The following is a 17,716-nucleotide window of genomic DNA, read 5'->3' on the forward strand; positions in this document are numbered from 1 at the left end:
GACGTGCAGCGGCGCGGCTTACCTTTCGCTGGATCCACAGGCAAATTACTCACCTTGTCCCTGGATCCAGCGATGCCACCCTGCTGTGTGAGCGAGCGGGACCTCCTCGCTCGATTCACAGTCCCCGTGTGCCGCCGATCTCCGTTCCCTGCGACGTTACGACGCACGGGAGCGGAGAACGCCGCCAAATTCAAAAAAGTAAACAAACACTTTACATACAGTATACTGTAATCTTATAGATTACAGTACTGTATGTAAAAATACACACCCCCCTTGTCCCTAGTGGTCTGCCCAGTGCCCTACATGTACTTTTATAAAAATAAAAAATTTAATTTCTGCCTAAAAACTGTAGATTGTCCAAAAGTGTCCCTTTATGTCAAAAATGGTTTTAGATCAGCTATAAAACAGCGATAATAAATTATAATCACTTGCAGAATTGTGCGATAGCGATTTGTGGGGAAATTCGTCATAAAAAAAAAAAAATAATGACAGCGACAATTCTGCAACTGAGCAAATTTCAGTGATTTTGAGTTGATTACATTATTGAATAATTTTTATTATAATTATATTATTATTTGTTATAATTATTTATTATTATTTATTATATTATAATTTATAATTTTGTTTTAAAAAAAAAATCATACCCGGGATGCCTACAAGACTCATGCTTGGTCAGATTTAAGTGAGTTATTTCTAAAAATTACAGGCCTACAGTATAAAACGCCAAATTTCCTTTCAAAATAAATGTACCGCTTTTGGTACGTAATTCCAGACAGAATCATACCGCCAGGGAGGTTAAGTGTGCTATTTAGATGGTGTAAAATTACACCATCCATGTTAAAGTATGGCCGTCGTTGTCGCGTCAAATTTTTTTTTTTTGCGTAAGACGTCCAGGAATACGAAAGTACGTTACGCACGTCGCCGTTCAAAAAACACGTCAGGGCGCCGTAATTTTGCGCAAAGCACGGCGGGAAATTTCCAAACGGAGCATGCGCAGAACGTTCGGCGCGGGAACGCGCCTAATTTAAATGGTACACGCCCCATTTGAATTAGGCGGGCTTGCGCCGGACGGCTTTACGCTATGCCGCCGAAAGTTTACACGCAAGTGCTTTGTGAATCAAGCACTTACGCTGGAAACTTGCGGCGGTGTAACGTAAATGGGATACGATACGCCGCCGCAAATCTACATGAATCTGGCCCCATGTTTTTAGGCGCACCAGTCTGAACTGGTCCTAAGTGTCAGCAGTTTGAGTTCCTGAGTTGACTTAGGATCTGTCTCTTGCAGTATGTACAATAGAGCTCAGACTGGGGAAGGGAGAAGCAGCACACAAAGCCAATCTGGTCTTCTGCAGTGCAAGAAGCATGCTGATATTAGAAGAGAGCAGAGTGACAGAGTTATGAGCTCACAGCTCTGCTGCTTCTCCTTTCACTCTTCAGCCACAGGGTGGCAATGGGGACAGGAGCTGTCAGTAAAAGTGAAACTGCAGCAGAGAAACAGCAGGTAAATGCTGTATAAATCTCAGAACTGGATAGACAGTAATCTCAGAACTGGATAGACAGTAACAAATCATTTGGCAAGTAAAACAGTTCTCGTGAATGTTAGCTGTTCAGCTTTAAAAAATAAGAAAGGAATAATCAAATAGAAAAAGCATATTAGATATATAAAACTGTATGATCTGTGATCACAGAGAATGGCACAGCAAAACTGGCCTAAGAGCACATAATTAAAACTACTGTATATACTCGAGTATAAGCCAACCCAAATATAAGCTGAGGCACCTAATTTTACCACAAAAAACTGGGAAAACTTATTGACTCAAGTATAAGCCTAGGGTGCCCATCTGCATGCCTCATTGTGCCTCACTTTACCTCACTGTGTCCATGTGCATGCCTCACTGTGTCCATGCCTCACTGTGTCCATGCCTCACTGTGCCCATGCCTCACTGTGCCCATGCCTCACTGTGCCCATGCCTCACTGTGCCCATGCCTCACTGTGCCCATGCCTCACTGTGTCCATTTCAGCCCTGAAGCCGCCGAGGAGCTTGGCGGGCCGAGAGCTCCCATAGAACAACGAGGAAATAGAGAACATGTTCTCTATTTCCTCGTCAAGCTCATCGTCGGCTTCCTCGGCCGAAAGTGTACACACGGCCGGGTTTCTCGGCAGAATTCAGCCAGAAACTCGGTCGGAAGCTGAATTCTGCCGAGGAAACTGGTCGTGTGTACGGGGCCTCACTGTGTCCATGACTAGACGTTTAACATGGGAGTCTGTGGAAGGGGTGCCCGGCTTTGAAAAAATCGGTGCTTCCCAGCCGTAGGTCCCCCAGACAACAAACTTTGCACACTTATAGAGGAGAAATGGGGCTACATTTGTGCCAAGGTCCGGGTCCAGGGGACCTATGACCGCCGGTACCGGGTCCCCAAAATGACCATTTAACATGGGAGTCTATGGAAGGGGTGCCCGGGTTTGAAAAATCGAGGCTCCCTGGCCGTAGGTCCCCTGGACAACAAACTACTGGGTCCCCAAAGTCTGGGAGATCAGGCACAAAAAGGTGACTTGAGTATAAGCCGAGGGGGGCATTTTCAGCACAAAAAAATGTGCTGAACAACTCGGCTTATACTCGAGTATATACGGTATATGCTAATGCATTGACCATTAAATTATGTCCAGTGTGACTATCCACATGTGGTCAAACTAGACAATGATTCAATATATGTACATCTGATAAACTGTCAGCATTATTGTATAATGTCAATTTAAAGAAGAACCGATTATGCTGCCCTTTCCAATCCTCAGTTTAGATTTAGATGTTTGTAAACCAGCAAGGTGGATCACCTAATCAGGATCCATATGTGTAGGTAATCTATCTAGCAGAGTAGTCTAAAAAATGTGTGCAAATCACAAAACTGGCTGCACAGAATTAGAAATCTCTAGTAAAGCAGAAAACATATATGAATTTCAAATGTACATTTAGCTGTTTGCGTTGATATCTCCATTACGTAAACTTTAATTGATTATAAAATATCTTACCATTAAATTGTTTTTCCAGTGTTTCTTGTAGAGTAGCTTGTGTTTTAAGGCAGAGCTGGTTGGTGGCTTCATATTTCTTGATCAGTACAGTGAGAGCTGCTCCAACAGCCTCAAGCTCAGCAGATCTGTAGCGTCGGCAAAGAGTGTTCAGATTCTCCTGTGTTGCGTCAATGCTGCTTTGCTGGGCCTGAAACTCTTTCTGCATCTCCTGGATTGTAATACACTGAATTACTATTTTGTAACAAAGTTTATTTTTACATTACTAAGCCCATATTTTGAAATAGGAGATATGATTGTGGTGATTGTAGCCGTGTTAGTACACTTGTTACCAAAACAATTGAGTACGGTCATGAGGCTTTTTTATAGCACTTTAGCACTTTATTTACATTTATATATTTTTTGGAAGCACTTTATTTATTATTATTTAGTGTAGGTTCACTGGATATTAATTGCTTAGGTAGTATATATTGGATCACTGTGCAATAATATAAGGTTGATGATAGCGCTTTATTAACCCTTAATTCACATTAGTAAGGGCTTGGTGTTTTTTTGGGACCCCCATCATAGAGCCCCTTTCACATGTAATAGAACATATGGGCTGATGATATCATATTTAACGTATGTTTTCAATAGCAAGCCATTATTAACCTCCCTGGCGGTATGATTCTTTCAGAAAAAAGATGCTGAAAGCGGTACCATTATTTGCAAGGAAATTTGGCGTTTTATACTGTAGGCCTGTAATTCTTAGGAATAACTCACTTAAATCTGACCAAACCAGAGTCTAATAGGCATCCCGGGTATGACATTTTTTTAAAAACAAAATTATAAATTATAATATAATAAATAATTATAAATAATTATAACAAATAATAATATAATTCAAATAAAAATTATTCAATAATGCAATCAACTCAAAATCACTGAAATTTGCTCAGTTGCAGAATTGTTGCTGTCATTATTTTTTTTTTTTTTATGACGAATTTCCCCACAAATTGCTATCGCACAATTCTGCAAGTGATTATAATTTATTATCGCTGTTTTCTAGCTGATCTAAAACCATTTTTGACATAAAGGGACACTTTTGGTTGCTATGGACAATTTACAGTTTGCAGGGAGAAAGAACAGTTTTTATTATATAAAATGACATGCAGGACACAGGGAAGACCACTAGGGACAAGGGGGGTGTGTATTTTTTACATACAGTACTGTAATCTATAAGATTACAGTATACTGTATGTAATGTGTTTGTTTACGTTTTTAAATTTGGCGCCGTTCTCCGCTCCCGTGCATCGTAACGTCGCAGGGAACGGAGATCGACGGCACAGGAGGACGCTGTGTGAATCGAGCGAGCACCCGCTCGCTCACACAGCACGGTGGCATCGCTGGATCCAGGGACAAGGTAAGTAACTTTTTCTGCTGCTGCAGCGAGGCAAGCCTGAGTCTGACTAGGGGTTACCGCTTTTGGTATGAAAATATCACCCCGAGTCAGACTCGGGAATACCGCTAGGAGGGTTAAATCATATGGTTGACTTTTAGTCAACAATTGAATGAAGGCTACTATAGAACTGTCAGGCCTCGTACACACGACCGAGTTTCTCGGCAAAAACCAGCAAGAAACTTGCTGGGAGATATTTTTTGCCGAGGAAACCGGTCGTGTGTACATTTTTGTCGAGGAAACTGTCGAGAAACTCGACGAGCCAAAAAGAGAGCATGTTCTCTATTTCCTTGACGGGAATGGAGAAAATTGGCTTGTCGAGTTCCTCGACAGCCTGACAAGGAACTCGACGAGGAAAACGATGTGTTTCGCCCGTCGAGTTCCTCGGTCGTGTGTACGAGGCTTCAGTCTATTTTGCAAACATAGTCCAAAAGTTAAGATTTAAAACAACATTTTACCTCTTTATGTTGGTATCCATTCATCACACAAATAATGCATTTAATAAAATGTGATACTCCATAGATAATAGGTTAGCTATGAGCCAATTAGCCATAAAAATTATATACCTTAAGTTTTTTCAGGTCTTCAGGTTCCTGACTGTTTGTATATTTTAAAACAGATTCTTCAACTTTATTAAGCCAGTTAGTCATCTGGTCGATGAATGTCTCTAGCTGCATCTTCTGAAGACTGAACTCATTTAATGTCCCCTTGGCTACTTGAGAAATTTCTTTGGCATGCTCCAGTTTCTGTCTTAAATCTGCTTCCATGAACTAGATCAAAATAAAAATGTACACAATTGTAATCCATCAAAACAATTAAGGAGAATGTTAACAATAATAAAATAAGCCACGTGAAAAATATACTACAGCGCTAATTAAATAATCAATTCCACGTGCACCTAAATAAAAAACCAAATAATATAGCTGCTATCTTGAGTGATACCAAATCCAAACAGTGAAACATATAAAATATAGATGCGCTAATATTAACTTAAAAGGTGATAAAACGTACAAAGAAAACTAATCAGGGAGAACACTCCATAAACTGTGAATTACTAATATGTCCTTAATTAGTGCACAGTGATTAGCAGGATTCCATGCAGGGAAAAATCACTCTCTTCAATCTGAATGCTAATCCAGCCCTCCACCGCTGTGATCAGATGATACAGGCACTCACAGACAGGGATTGCATGAAAGAAAAGAGAAAAACCTCATTGCGCAATATTCGATGACAGATCAAAAAATGTAATCAGAGCATTGACATATGCACTCACGAATCCCCGCTTTCAGTAAAGCATGAAAAACGCCACTCAGTATGCTGTTTCCTCAGCTCGATCCGATGCACTCGAATTCGATCGCAGGCTCCTCCCTACGCGTTACGTCACAGGCACGCGACTTACTCATGGGTTCCTACCTAGTCGCGTGCCGTGCATCGGATCAAGCTGAGGAAACAGCATACTGAGTGGCGTTTTTCATGCTTTACTGAAAGCGGGGATTCGTGAGTGCATATGTCAATGCTCTGATTACATTTTTTGATCTGTCATCGAATATTGCGCAATGAGGTTTTTCTCTTTTCTTTCATGCAATCCCTGTCTGTGAGTGCCTGTATCATCTGATCACAGCGGTGGAGGGCTGGATTAGCATTCAGATTGAAGAGAGTGATTTTTCCCTGCATGGAATCCTGCTAATCACTGTGCACTAATTAAGGACATATTAGTAATTCACAGTTTATGGAGTGTTCTCCCTGATTAGTTTTCTTTGTACGTTTTATCACCTTTTAAGTTAATATTAGCACATCTATATTTTATAATAAAATAAGCCACAGTTACTATAATTCTCTTACATGAGACAATATGCATAGAAAATACTAGGTGTTGCGTTTCCCTATTGGTGTAATTGATGCTACAGAAATATTCCTCAAACTAGTTTCACTCATATGAGGACATACTGACATAACAGTGGAACGGTCTTTACTTCTTAGCACAATCAAAAATTCAGACAAGAAAAGTCTGATGTAAAATTCCTACCGTGTGTATGCTCCAATGGACTTTTGCTGTCGGAATTTCCGCTAACCAAAGATTGAGAGCTGGTTCTCAAATTTTCCAACGGAAAAAAACTCCTATTTGTCTGTATGCAATTCCAACGCGCAAAAAAAAAGCATGCTTTGAATCAATTTGACGCATGCTCGGAATCATGCATTTTTCTCGGCTCGTTGTAGTGTTGTACGTCACCGAGTTCTTGACGGTCGGAATTTCCGACAGCATTTGTGTGACCTTGTGTATGCAACACAAGTTTGAGCCAACATTCCGTCGGAAAAAAACACAGTTTTCTTGTCGGAATTTCCAATCGTGTGTACGTGGCATTAGGTTTAACAATTCCTGAATGGCTAAAAGAATGTCAGTCAAAGGTTGCTGAGATATGGGATTTGTATGGAGTGTGTCAACACCAGCAGTTGCCGAATCTCTACATAGCCTCCAGTCTACTAAATTGCTTCCAATGTCTTGTTGGAAATAATGGCACATCTTCTATTGGAATAATCAGAAAGAGGCACTGGTGGGTTTACTGTGAAGTAAGCAGTCCATCTCATGACAAAATCCTCCGCAAAGAGATAGGATCATCAAAACCAATTAGAAGCAGAGAATTGTTTGTCTGGGTGCTTTCAATCTTTGTGGATAATATAATCGAATAAGGGAGGATAAGTAAACACTTTGTTGGAACATTTAGGTCTACAAGAACATAGCACAGACATCATGGTACAGAAGGGAACAGTGGAATCCTCTCTCAAAGTGGAACACACATACCCAATTAGAAAATAAGCCGTTGTTTTCTGTTTTGAAGAAAAAAACACTTCATGAAATTCAGCTGATGGTGTCTCCTCCCTTAAGGAAAGGAGGGACTCGGTGTCAGGAAGATCCTGCCAGTAACAGGCGCTCTGAATTTACTGGTGCGTGATCGCAGGAGCCAATGTGCATGCGCGTGCGCACACGGGAGTGCACACGCGCGTCCACTAACACCATGCGGGCTATCTAAACTGGACTGACACACTGGGACTTTGCTGTCTGCTCTACAGCGTTACATGTGTTCCTGAAACCTGTTCCAGTTCCTTCCAGTTCTTAACCCGGCTTGCTCCTGACCATTCCTGCTTTCTGCCTGCATCTGACCCTTGCCTGTCTGACTTCTCTTCTGCCTGCTCCTCTGGCTCTTCTACCATCCGCCCGATAACTGACCCGCCTTGCTTGACCTACCAGTTCCAGTCTGCTGCACCTGTCTGCTGATCTAGCTTGTTCCAGGTTCCAGTCTGCTGTCCAGTTTCAGTCTGCTAACCAGTTCCATTCTGCTGTCCATCTCCAGTATGCTGTACCTGTCTGCTGACCCAGCCTGTTCCAGGTTCCTGTCAGCCACTCAGTTGTACCTGCGGTCCTCCTGTATGGATCCACCTGGACTTCAGACAAACCTCCTGCTGTTGATCCTGCCAGGCACTTGTGCCACTCCTGACTCCTGTGCCTCCTGTTCACCCTACCAGGGGCAGCGAGTCGGAGCCACAAGAAAAGCTGTCCCCTGCAGTTCAGGCTTGTCCACTAGGTACGTGACACTTGGTATCTGACAATAAATCTTCTGAAGAGTTCTTGACAGAGTCAGAAATATTAGATGATAGGGATGGTGGCTGTTTTAAACCTTTGCAATCAGGGGAGCAACACGTTGAATAATCTAAGTTGTAAATAAACCAGTAATGAAGGCAGATTCACCTGGGAATTGTTAGAAGTGAAAAAATAATGTTTTTTCCCCATGCATAGATCAACCTTGGTGCAAAAAAAGATGCAAAAAATGTCCTAACTAGAATATTCACCCACAGCTTTATAGCAAACTTCATCCCTTTGGTGCAAACATGATGTTTCCAGCCAAAAAGAAGAAACTACCAAACCCCCAAGAATATTCACAGACCTAAGCTGAACACATTCTCCTGTAAATGATGTCAGCAAGGTCCTGGCCAAAGAAAAACTGGTGGGTAGGGTGGTTGCCCAGCTACCAAACACCAACATTACACATACCAACATAGCAAAAATAAAAAGGAGGACCCCAAAGTCCAAACGCACTGCTCAATGTGTCATTACAGACAAAGAATATAAAGTACATAGGCAGACCAGACAGAAAGGAGAAATTTACAACCTCTTCACATATTACCCAGTCAGGAGATCCACACACAAACATAGCCCTATGTACACAAAATTTAAAAAGTTTTCAGCACAATAAACAACCTGCTAGTCACTTACAGTGAGTCTTCAGAAATGGGCTACCTTCACTAAGAAACAACAATCATTATTATAGGAGAGCACAGTGGTGTAGTGAGTAGCACTTTTGCCTAGCAGCAAAAGGGTTGCTGGTTCGAATCCCGACCACGACACCATCTGCCTGGAGTTTGCATGTTCTCCCTGTGCCTGCGTGGGTTTCCTCCGGGTACTCCGGTTTCCTCCCACACTCCAAAGACATGCTGGTAGGTAAATTGGATCTTGTCCAAATTGGCCAAGTATATATATGTATATCTGTGTGTATGACTGTGTGTCCCAAAGCGTGTCGAGATCCTACGGGGTGAAATGACCGCACCAGCCAAGCAGACACTGGCTGGAAAAAGCGCCTAGAGGTGATTCAGTTTGCATGTGTAGCGCTATACAAGTCATTCATTCATTCAGATGAAAATATCAATCACATGAAAATAGAGATCAATATGGCATATAACAAAGGTGTTGTAACTGATTGAATCAACACTACAATCTCTTAAGTGTTTTTTTTTTTCCCCCAGCAATCAGGATTCATATTTTTACTCTAGGGAATAAATATTGGCCAATATAAATGACTGTGTTGTATCTATCATTATTTCTGTTAGCACTGAAAATTAAAAACATCTTACGATCATTCCCACTTACTGCAGATGTTAAGAACTTAAACCAATGTAATGCAATGTAAAGAGGATTTCGAACTAGCAAGATATATTGTTACCATTATGCCCCATCTATTTTCAGAGCTGGTCACACAGCAGAACACAAACTGCAGTATGTGGTTTTAGAAAACAGTTCTAATATCAGTTTAGAACGGAATACTGACCTGCAGTTCTGAAGGGGGCTCCTGGCTCTTGGTCAGCTCTTTGAGTTCATAAACCTTGGAATGAAACTCGTCCAGTTTTTGTCCCTTGTTTGTTACTTCAGCCTGTATCATTGCAGTGAAGAAAATGGCATAAAGAAAAAGAGCGCAAAGTTAAGTCTTTTTTTTCCAGCAATCCCTTGATTCCAGGCCAAGCAAAATTCCCCAGTTTAGAGTACGTAGATGAGTAAGAATGTTTCCAGCGTGTTAAATTTGGTGTCCTTATGTTTAATGAGAAAAGAAAACAGTATTCCTGCTACGGTACTGCTAAGGCACTTAAGGAGACACAGACATTCTTAAAGGTAACCTTTGCAAGAATCTAAATAATAATTCTTAAAATGTAACTAAAGGCAACATTTTTTTTTAGTTTTGGATAAAGTGGGGAGGGATTAGAACATCTGTCAGTTTTCATTGCTGTCTGTGCCCTGCGTTAGGGAGATTCATCCCTCTCTATTTGTCCTGTTTACCAATATCATTGAAAGTGAACGTAAAATCCCAAATTTTGGGCTGACATCAGAACAGATATAAGGGCTTCTTATATAGTTCTGGTGACACTGGATGCCCCCAGGGATTTCCTGACTTTGGAGGGATTCCCTTACTTCCTGTTTTGGCTATGGGACAGGAAATGAAGAGAAATCTCCCCTATGGGACACAGAAGGCAACAAAAAAATTAAAACTGAATAGGGCTATAACCCTCCTTTACTCTATCAAAAATGATAAAAATAAGTTTTGCCTTCAGTTACACTTTCAATTATTATTAGTTCTAATATCTTACTTATGAATATCGTTATTCTCCTTGTCTGTCAACTCTTGGAGTTGGAAATTAAATGTGAGAGGTCAAACAGCTGCTGCTCCTATTACCTGCCAGAATGGGTTAAGGGGTCTATTTATAAAATGTTTGCTCTGTGGATGAGATAAACATTTGCGCAATTAAGATTATCATACTTCTTCTTTTATATGTGCCTCTTATAATGTCTGTTCCACCTAGTGTCCATAATGCATTTATTTTCCGAAAAATCCCTCAATCAGGAAAAAAAAAACATATCATGGCAACAGATGACACTGACTATATAAGAACCACACTTAATGGAAAAAGTTCAGTAATTGTTTCCCCCCGATTGTGCAAAAGTTTATTAACAAAGTTTTATGCATGTATAAATTGTAAAATAAAATAAAATACAAAGCTCTGTAGCTAATGCATTATTTTGTTTTACAGGGCTTTGCTAAGTACGAGGTAATACTCGTTTGTACACTGGGGGGGGGGGGGGGTGAGCAGATACCCTTTTTTTAGGAGGCACCCAGCTCCCGCTTCCTCCCGGGGCTCTGTGGCACCGATGTTTCGTCAGAATCGGTGGACCGTCAGAAATATTTTACGGAACTAACGTTCCGTTGCCGCCATCTTGCTACACCCCGCACTCACCCACAGTAAACATACAGTGAGAAGGCGGGAAGCAGACATCTTGTTACACCCAACAGAGTTATACATTTTACTGTTATTTTTAACCGTAAACTCACCTTAGATAGTGAAATACAGTATTTACAATTCCTTCTGACTGTTTAGATGTTCATTATTTAAAGCAGCGGCAAGCCTGCTGATCTACCAGGTTTTCTAATCTGACAGAACATTGCTTTCAAAAATCAACATCTAAACAGTCCGATGGAATTTTAAATACTATATTTGATGATATAAGCTAAGTTTACTGTTAAAAATAACAGTGAAATGTGTAACTCCGTTGGGTGTAACAAGATGTCTGCTTCCCACCTTCTCGGTTTACTGTTGAGGAGTGCGGGGTGTAGCAAGATGGCAGCGAAGGAACTTCACTTTTGTTAGAACTTCTGACGGGTCGCCGATTCTGATGAAACACCGGAAGGAAGTTCACCTGTCCCCCCTCCCTCCATGCATTCTTCTAGGACACGTCACAGGTCCCAGAAGACTGCCCAGCCAATCACAGCACATAGCGTGGCTCGCGCATATGCAGTGCATGCCCGGCTGTGAAGCCACAGCCGGCACCCATAGTCAGAATGCTGGCGCCGCGGAGAACAGGGGGATAGGAGTGGGGTTTTGTTTGACCACATCGCTGGACCATGGGACAGATGAGTGTCTGATTATTAAAAGTCAGCAGCTACACTTTTTTTAGCTACTGACTTTTATATGGGTGGAACTCTGCTTTAAGAGACAAGTGTGTTATCAGCATATGGTCAGACAGTTAGCTGACTAGACACTGGCAGAATTTGGGTACATATAAAGGTGTATAAAGTAGCAGCATGGTTATAATGCAGCCTTATTAATAGTTACATAACAAAAAAGGCACATTTATAAGACCCGGTTCACACTGGGGCGACTCGTCAGGCGACGCAGCCGCCTGACAAGTCACGTCCCATTCTAGTGAATAGAACCGTTCTAATAGGAGCGACGCAAGTCGCTCCAACTTAGAAAAAGGTTCTTGTACTACTTTGGGGGCAACTCGGGGCGACCTGCATTGACTTCTATACAGAAGTCATTTTGCAAGTCGCCTTAGATGTCGTCTTCATGTCGCCTGGTCGAGTCACCCCCGAAGTCGTGCCGCCCCTGTGTGAACCGGCTCTAAGTATGAAGCCCAATTAAATGTACCGAATAGTAAAAAAAAGTGCAGTGGGGAGGAACACCAGGTCACATGACCTGTCAAAGTCAGATGACCAGGACCTTATCCTATTATGGAGTGTTCTCAGCATCATTATGCAGGAAAAATTCTGTAGGACACTGCAGGTGACACACAGAGACCTGCATTTTATGAATGACTTGTAAAATCAGGTGCAGCGGGGTAAACACTGTGGTGTACTGTACTGAGCAGATAACATTATTTATCTGTTGTTTAAATAAACCCCTTAACACATTCTCTGACAGGGTAGTAAGATAGAAAATGAAATAAATAAAATAAATAAATAAATGTGTAATAAACAAATATTTCATATGTAAGCTTGTAGATTTGAGACACCTGAAGAACAAAGGGTCCCATGAAAGTAAATTAAGTCAATTGTATATCTGAGTGTTGGACAACTGAGACTGTAATCATGGCAACATTAGCTACAGCCCAAAAAATAGATTTCCCGACCTTTATCAGCAGGGAGAATAACTAAGATATACTTAAAAGTTGGGGGCCAGATTCACAGAATAAGTACGCCGGAGTATCTGGTGATACTCCAGCGTACTTTCAAATTTGCCGCGTCGTATCTTAATTTGTAATTCACAAACAAGATACGACGGCATTTGGCTAAGATCCGACAGGCTTACGGCTTCGTACGCCTTCGGATCTTAGGATGCAATACTTCGGCCGCCGCTGGGTGGAGATCGCGTCATTTTCCGCGCTGGGTATGCTAATTAGCTGTTTACGGCGATCCACGAAGGTACGCGCGTTCGTTACGTTGTCGCTAGTCGGCCTTTTCGCGTCGCAAAGTTACGGCTGCTATTGAGGTGGTGTAACAATAGACAGCCCATGTTAAAGTATGGCCGTCGTTCCCGCGTCAAAGTTCAATTTTTTTTCTTTTTGCGTAAGTCGTCCGGGAATACGAAAGTACGTTACGCACGTCGCCATTCAAAACATTACGTCGGGGCAACGTCATTTCGCGCAAAGCACGGCGGGAAATTTCAAAACGGAGCATGCGCAGTACGTTCGGCGTGGGAACGCGCCTAATTTAAATGGTCCCCGCCCCATTTGAATTAGGCGGGCTTGCGCCGGACGGCTTTACGTTACTCCGCCGCAAGTTTACACGCAAGTGCTTTGTGAATCAAGCACTTACGAGGAAAACTTGCGGCGGAGTAACGTAAAGGACATACGTTACACCGTCGCAATTCTTTATGAATCTGGCCCTAAGTTTTTAACAGCTGACCACTCTGGTTAGAAAAATTAAGTCAGAAGTTAGATGGAGCTGATGTAAGTATCGTAAGTTGAAAGCCATTCTTTGAATATTTCTAACTGAAGGTGGAATATTGATGACTTTGGAGGTACTCTTGGCACTCTTGGCCCCCTCTAGGAAATCAATTATGACACAATTAAGTTACATCAAGGAACCTATAGTTTAACACAAACCTGAAAATCAAAAAGACAAGATTTCAGTTGCTGACTGCTGTTTAAGTTGGTAATACTCTCATTCAGCTGTGAAATGGAGTTGGTAGACCACCCATCAATTTCATCATTTATGCTCAAGACATCTTCCCATAAGGCCAGGCTCACAATTAGTCTGTCCATGTTCTCATCTATTCTTTCCGAAATCTGTAAAAAATCATTATCAAAATGAGCACAGTATATTAGCTATCATCATTCTTGGTTACAACGTAAAGCTTTGTAATACTGAATAAAGGTTAAGTTCAGCTACTATCAAGTGATCAATGTATTGCTGATAAGAATGAGAAAAGGGAAGGTAAACATTTTCCTTCTTCTTTAGGGCTTTCTTATTCTGCCTTCCCACATCTTGTTTATATAGTGACATCAGAGTATCAGGAGGTAACATTCTAGAAGTAAGGTTTTACAAACACATCTATTATCCTAGGAACAGATAGAGCTGTACAATCCAACAGATCTAGGCCCAGATTCTCAAAGGAGATACGACAGCGTATCGCCAGATACACTGTCGTATCTCTGAGTCTGAGCCGTCGTATCTATGCGCCTGATTCTTAGAATCAGTTACGCATAGATCTCTATTAGATCCGACCGGCGTAAGTCTCTTACGCCGTCGGATCTTAACTGCATAATTATGCTGGCCGCTAGGGGCGTGTACGCTGATTTCCGCCTAGAAATATGTAAATCAGCTAGATACGCAAATTCACGAATGTACGCCCGGCCGACGCAGTACAGATACGTTAGGCTTTTCCCGGCGTAAAGTTACCCCTGCTATATGAGGCGTACATGCGGCGTAACAATGTTAAGTATGGACGTCGTTCCCGCATCAAATTTTGAAAATTTTACGTTGTTTGCGTAAGTCGTTCGCGAATGGGGCTGGACGTCATTTACGTTCACGTCGAAACCAATATGACCTTGCGGCATACTTTGGAGCAATGCACACTGGTATATGTCCACGGACGGCGCATGCGCCGTTCCTTAAAGGGTCACTAAAGGAAAACATTTTTTTAGCTGAAATGACTGTTTACAGGACATAGAGGCATAATAGTTAACTGATTCCTTTTAAAAATGATTAAACATAGATAAAAAACAATCATATAATGTGCCTGCAGTGTAGTTTCGTTTTTGCTGTTGTTTGCTGGTTCTCTGATGTACAGAGAGCCACTAGAGGGCAGTGAGCCAATAGAGAGCAGTGATACTTTGTCTAAAACTCCTCAGCACCAATCCAGTTTCGTTTTACACACAGCTCCTTGATTAGTGACCACCGTGAGAAATCTCCCAGTACTGTGGTTATCAGGAAACAGGCAACCAGGAAGTGTCCAGAACAGAGAGGATTTACAGCAACATGAAAGCAAAAACGAACAATGAGGACATGAAACCAGGACTGCAGTAAGGTAAAGGAAGCTATTTAGCTAAAAAAAAAAATTCCTTTAGTGACCCTTTAAAAGCGTCATTTACGTGGGGTCACATAACATTTACATAACACACGCCCACATCTTCCAACTTTGAATTAGGTGGGCTTATGCCGGCCTATTTACGCTACGCCGCCGCAACTTACAGAGCAAGTGCTTTGAGAATACTGCACTTGCCCGTCTAAGTTGCGGAGACGTAAATAGGATACGTTACGCCCGCACAAAGATACGCCGATCTACGAGAATCTGGGCCCTACAGACCAGTCGCAAATGGGAAAATGTATATCAACTCTTGAATTGTTTTAATGCAGCCTTTGCTTTCACGGTTTACTTGATTATTGACAAATTTTATTATTTTCTAGTCAGAACAAAAAAGGCAGCTCCCCAGACTAAATGCCTATTATTAGCCCTGAGCTCTGGCAGGTAAGAGGTCAGCCTCATTGGAGGCCTTACAACCTGACAGGGGGGGAGAGGATAGAAATGAACAGCAGCATACATACGAAGACCCATACCCAGAAGTGGCGGAGAAGATCGCCCTCTACAACGGTAAGTAATGCTCAGATTTTAAAACAACTAGCCGATTCCCCTAGACTAAATGAGCATGCATCTAAGGGTAAAAAGAGCATATTACCGTTGAACCTCCCGCTTTAATACTATATTTGACCTATTCACAAGGCTGTTTTTTATTTTTAGTGTCTTTCATGATAAAGAATGTTACCATACTTCTAAACATATGTTTCCATCTGCTGTGCAGCACATAAAACATTTAACCACTTTACTAAATATGGAAGAAAAGTTATTTTTGCCATTTAGAAATTATGTATTCTTGTTATGGTATTATTACAACAATGAAAAATACAACTATCCAGTGATCTACTGTTCCGCACAATGTAGAAATTCATTATACACAGGATTACTTTTATAATTATTTATCTGTTGGGTGGCACCACAGAGGGGGATGGAGACAGGGGGCAATGGAGGCAGGGGAAGATTGGAGGCAGGGGGAGATTGGAGGCAGGGGGAGATTGGAGGCAGGGGGAGATTGGAGGCAGGGGGAGATTGGAGGCAGGGGGTGATTGGAGGCACCGCAGAGGGGGATGGTGGCACCGCAGAGGGTGGGGAATGGAGACAGGGGTTGTTGGTAGCACCGCAGAGGGGGATGGGGTGATTGGAGGCAGGGGGCCTGGGGGAGATTGGAGGCAGGGGGAGATTGGAGGCAGGGGGAGATTGTGGCACCGCAGAGGGGAGTGAAGGCAGGGGGTGTAGTTGGCAGAGGGGGATGGAGGCAGGGGGTGATGTGACTAAATAATTTGCCTTTATTATATCGATAATAACAAAAATATGTTCTTTTACCTTAATATCTACCTTAAATCACATTGCTATTTGCCTAGCGGACTTGTTTGTAGCCTAAATACTGAAGTTTGCACCTAAAAATGTGCCAGTAAATTTTGGGTGTCGTGCCAGTAAATTTCAGTCTGGTAGGTTGGCAACACTGATAAGGTGTGACACAAATCTGTTCTTGAAGAACATTACTCAGCACTGAGAAATAAAGGGGAAGCATGGACACATACAAACACATACCTCATGCTGCATGATTGTTGTGATGCTGCAGCTGTCCCATGTCGGCTCACATCACTGCTGATCGCTCAGTTCTCTGGCTTCATGGAGCAGAGAGCGGTGACTGTCAGTCTTCATACAATGAAACCTTAGGCCTTGTACACACGATCAGTCTAAACCGATGAAAACGGACTGAAGGACCGTTTCCTCGGTCCAAACCAACCGTGTGTGGGCCCCATCGGTCAGTTATCCTTCGGTCCAAAAAAATAGAACTTGCTTTAAAATTGAACCGATGGACGCCTAACCGATAGGTCAAAACCGACGGTTAGTATGCAAAAGCATCGGTTAAAAACCCACGCATGCTCAGAATCAAGTCGACGCATGCTTGGAAGCATTGAACTTCATTTTTTTCAGCACGTCGTTGTGTTTTACGTCACCACGTTGGACTTGATCGTTTTTTTAACTGATGGTGTGTAGGCACATCAGACCATCAGTCAGCTTCATCGGTTAACCGATGAGAACGGACTGAAGGACTGATCGTGTGTACAGGGCTTTATTCTATTCTGAATAAATTGTCCTACATCTGCTAAAACATCATCATATATATGATAAATGTTCATAAGGTTTCATTGTATGAAGGATTAGAGTTCATTAAATGCCAAGTGACTTTGGTAAGAGGGTGATGTTTCATCAGATGTAGGATAATTATTTTGAAGGCTAGGGTGAGCTTTCATTGTATGCAGATTTAGAATGAATTGGATGCAAGTCCAATTGGATACAGGACACTGTTGCATCAAACACAAGATGAGATTGTATTGGATGGAGGATGATGTAAAATTGTATATACAACAGACATCAACAATGCTTAATTCACAAAATGTGTTGAATCTCTGTACCGTATTTATCGGCCTATACCACGCACTTTTTTGCCCTGAAAATCAGGGCAAAATCGTGGGTGCGCGGTATACGCCGATACCCGCTTTCCGAGTTTGAATACTGCGCCGACGTATACCGAGCGCAGTACACTCGGGTATAGTCGGGCAGTCTCGGCT

At 42.1% G+C, this 17,716-nt stretch overlaps 1 protein-coding gene across 1 annotated transcript in view; it reads right to left on the reverse strand.

Annotated features, from left to right (window-relative positions):
• SYNE1 (spectrin repeat containing nuclear envelope protein 1) overlaps nucleotides 1–17,716 on the reverse strand; it is a 595,717-nt gene that overhangs the window by 368,290 nt on the left and 209,711 nt on the right. The window contains exons 42-45 of the mRNA XM_040350885.1: nucleotides 13,666–13,848; nucleotides 9,563–9,664; nucleotides 5,030–5,233; nucleotides 3,029–3,236 (exon numbers count right to left, since the gene is read on the reverse strand). Coding sequence (XP_040206819.1) covers nucleotides 3,029–3,236; nucleotides 5,030–5,233; nucleotides 9,563–9,664; nucleotides 13,666–13,848 — 697 coding nt within the window. The remainder of the gene's footprint in view (nucleotides 1–3,028; nucleotides 3,237–5,029; nucleotides 5,234–9,562; nucleotides 9,665–13,665; nucleotides 13,849–17,716) is intronic.

The sequence above is a fragment of the Rana temporaria genome, chromosome 4 (genome assembly GCF_905171775.1).
Source record: "Rana temporaria chromosome 4, aRanTem1.1, whole genome shotgun sequence".
In the NCBI taxonomy this organism is placed as follows: Eukaryota; Metazoa; Chordata; class Amphibia; order Anura; family Ranidae; genus Rana; species Rana temporaria.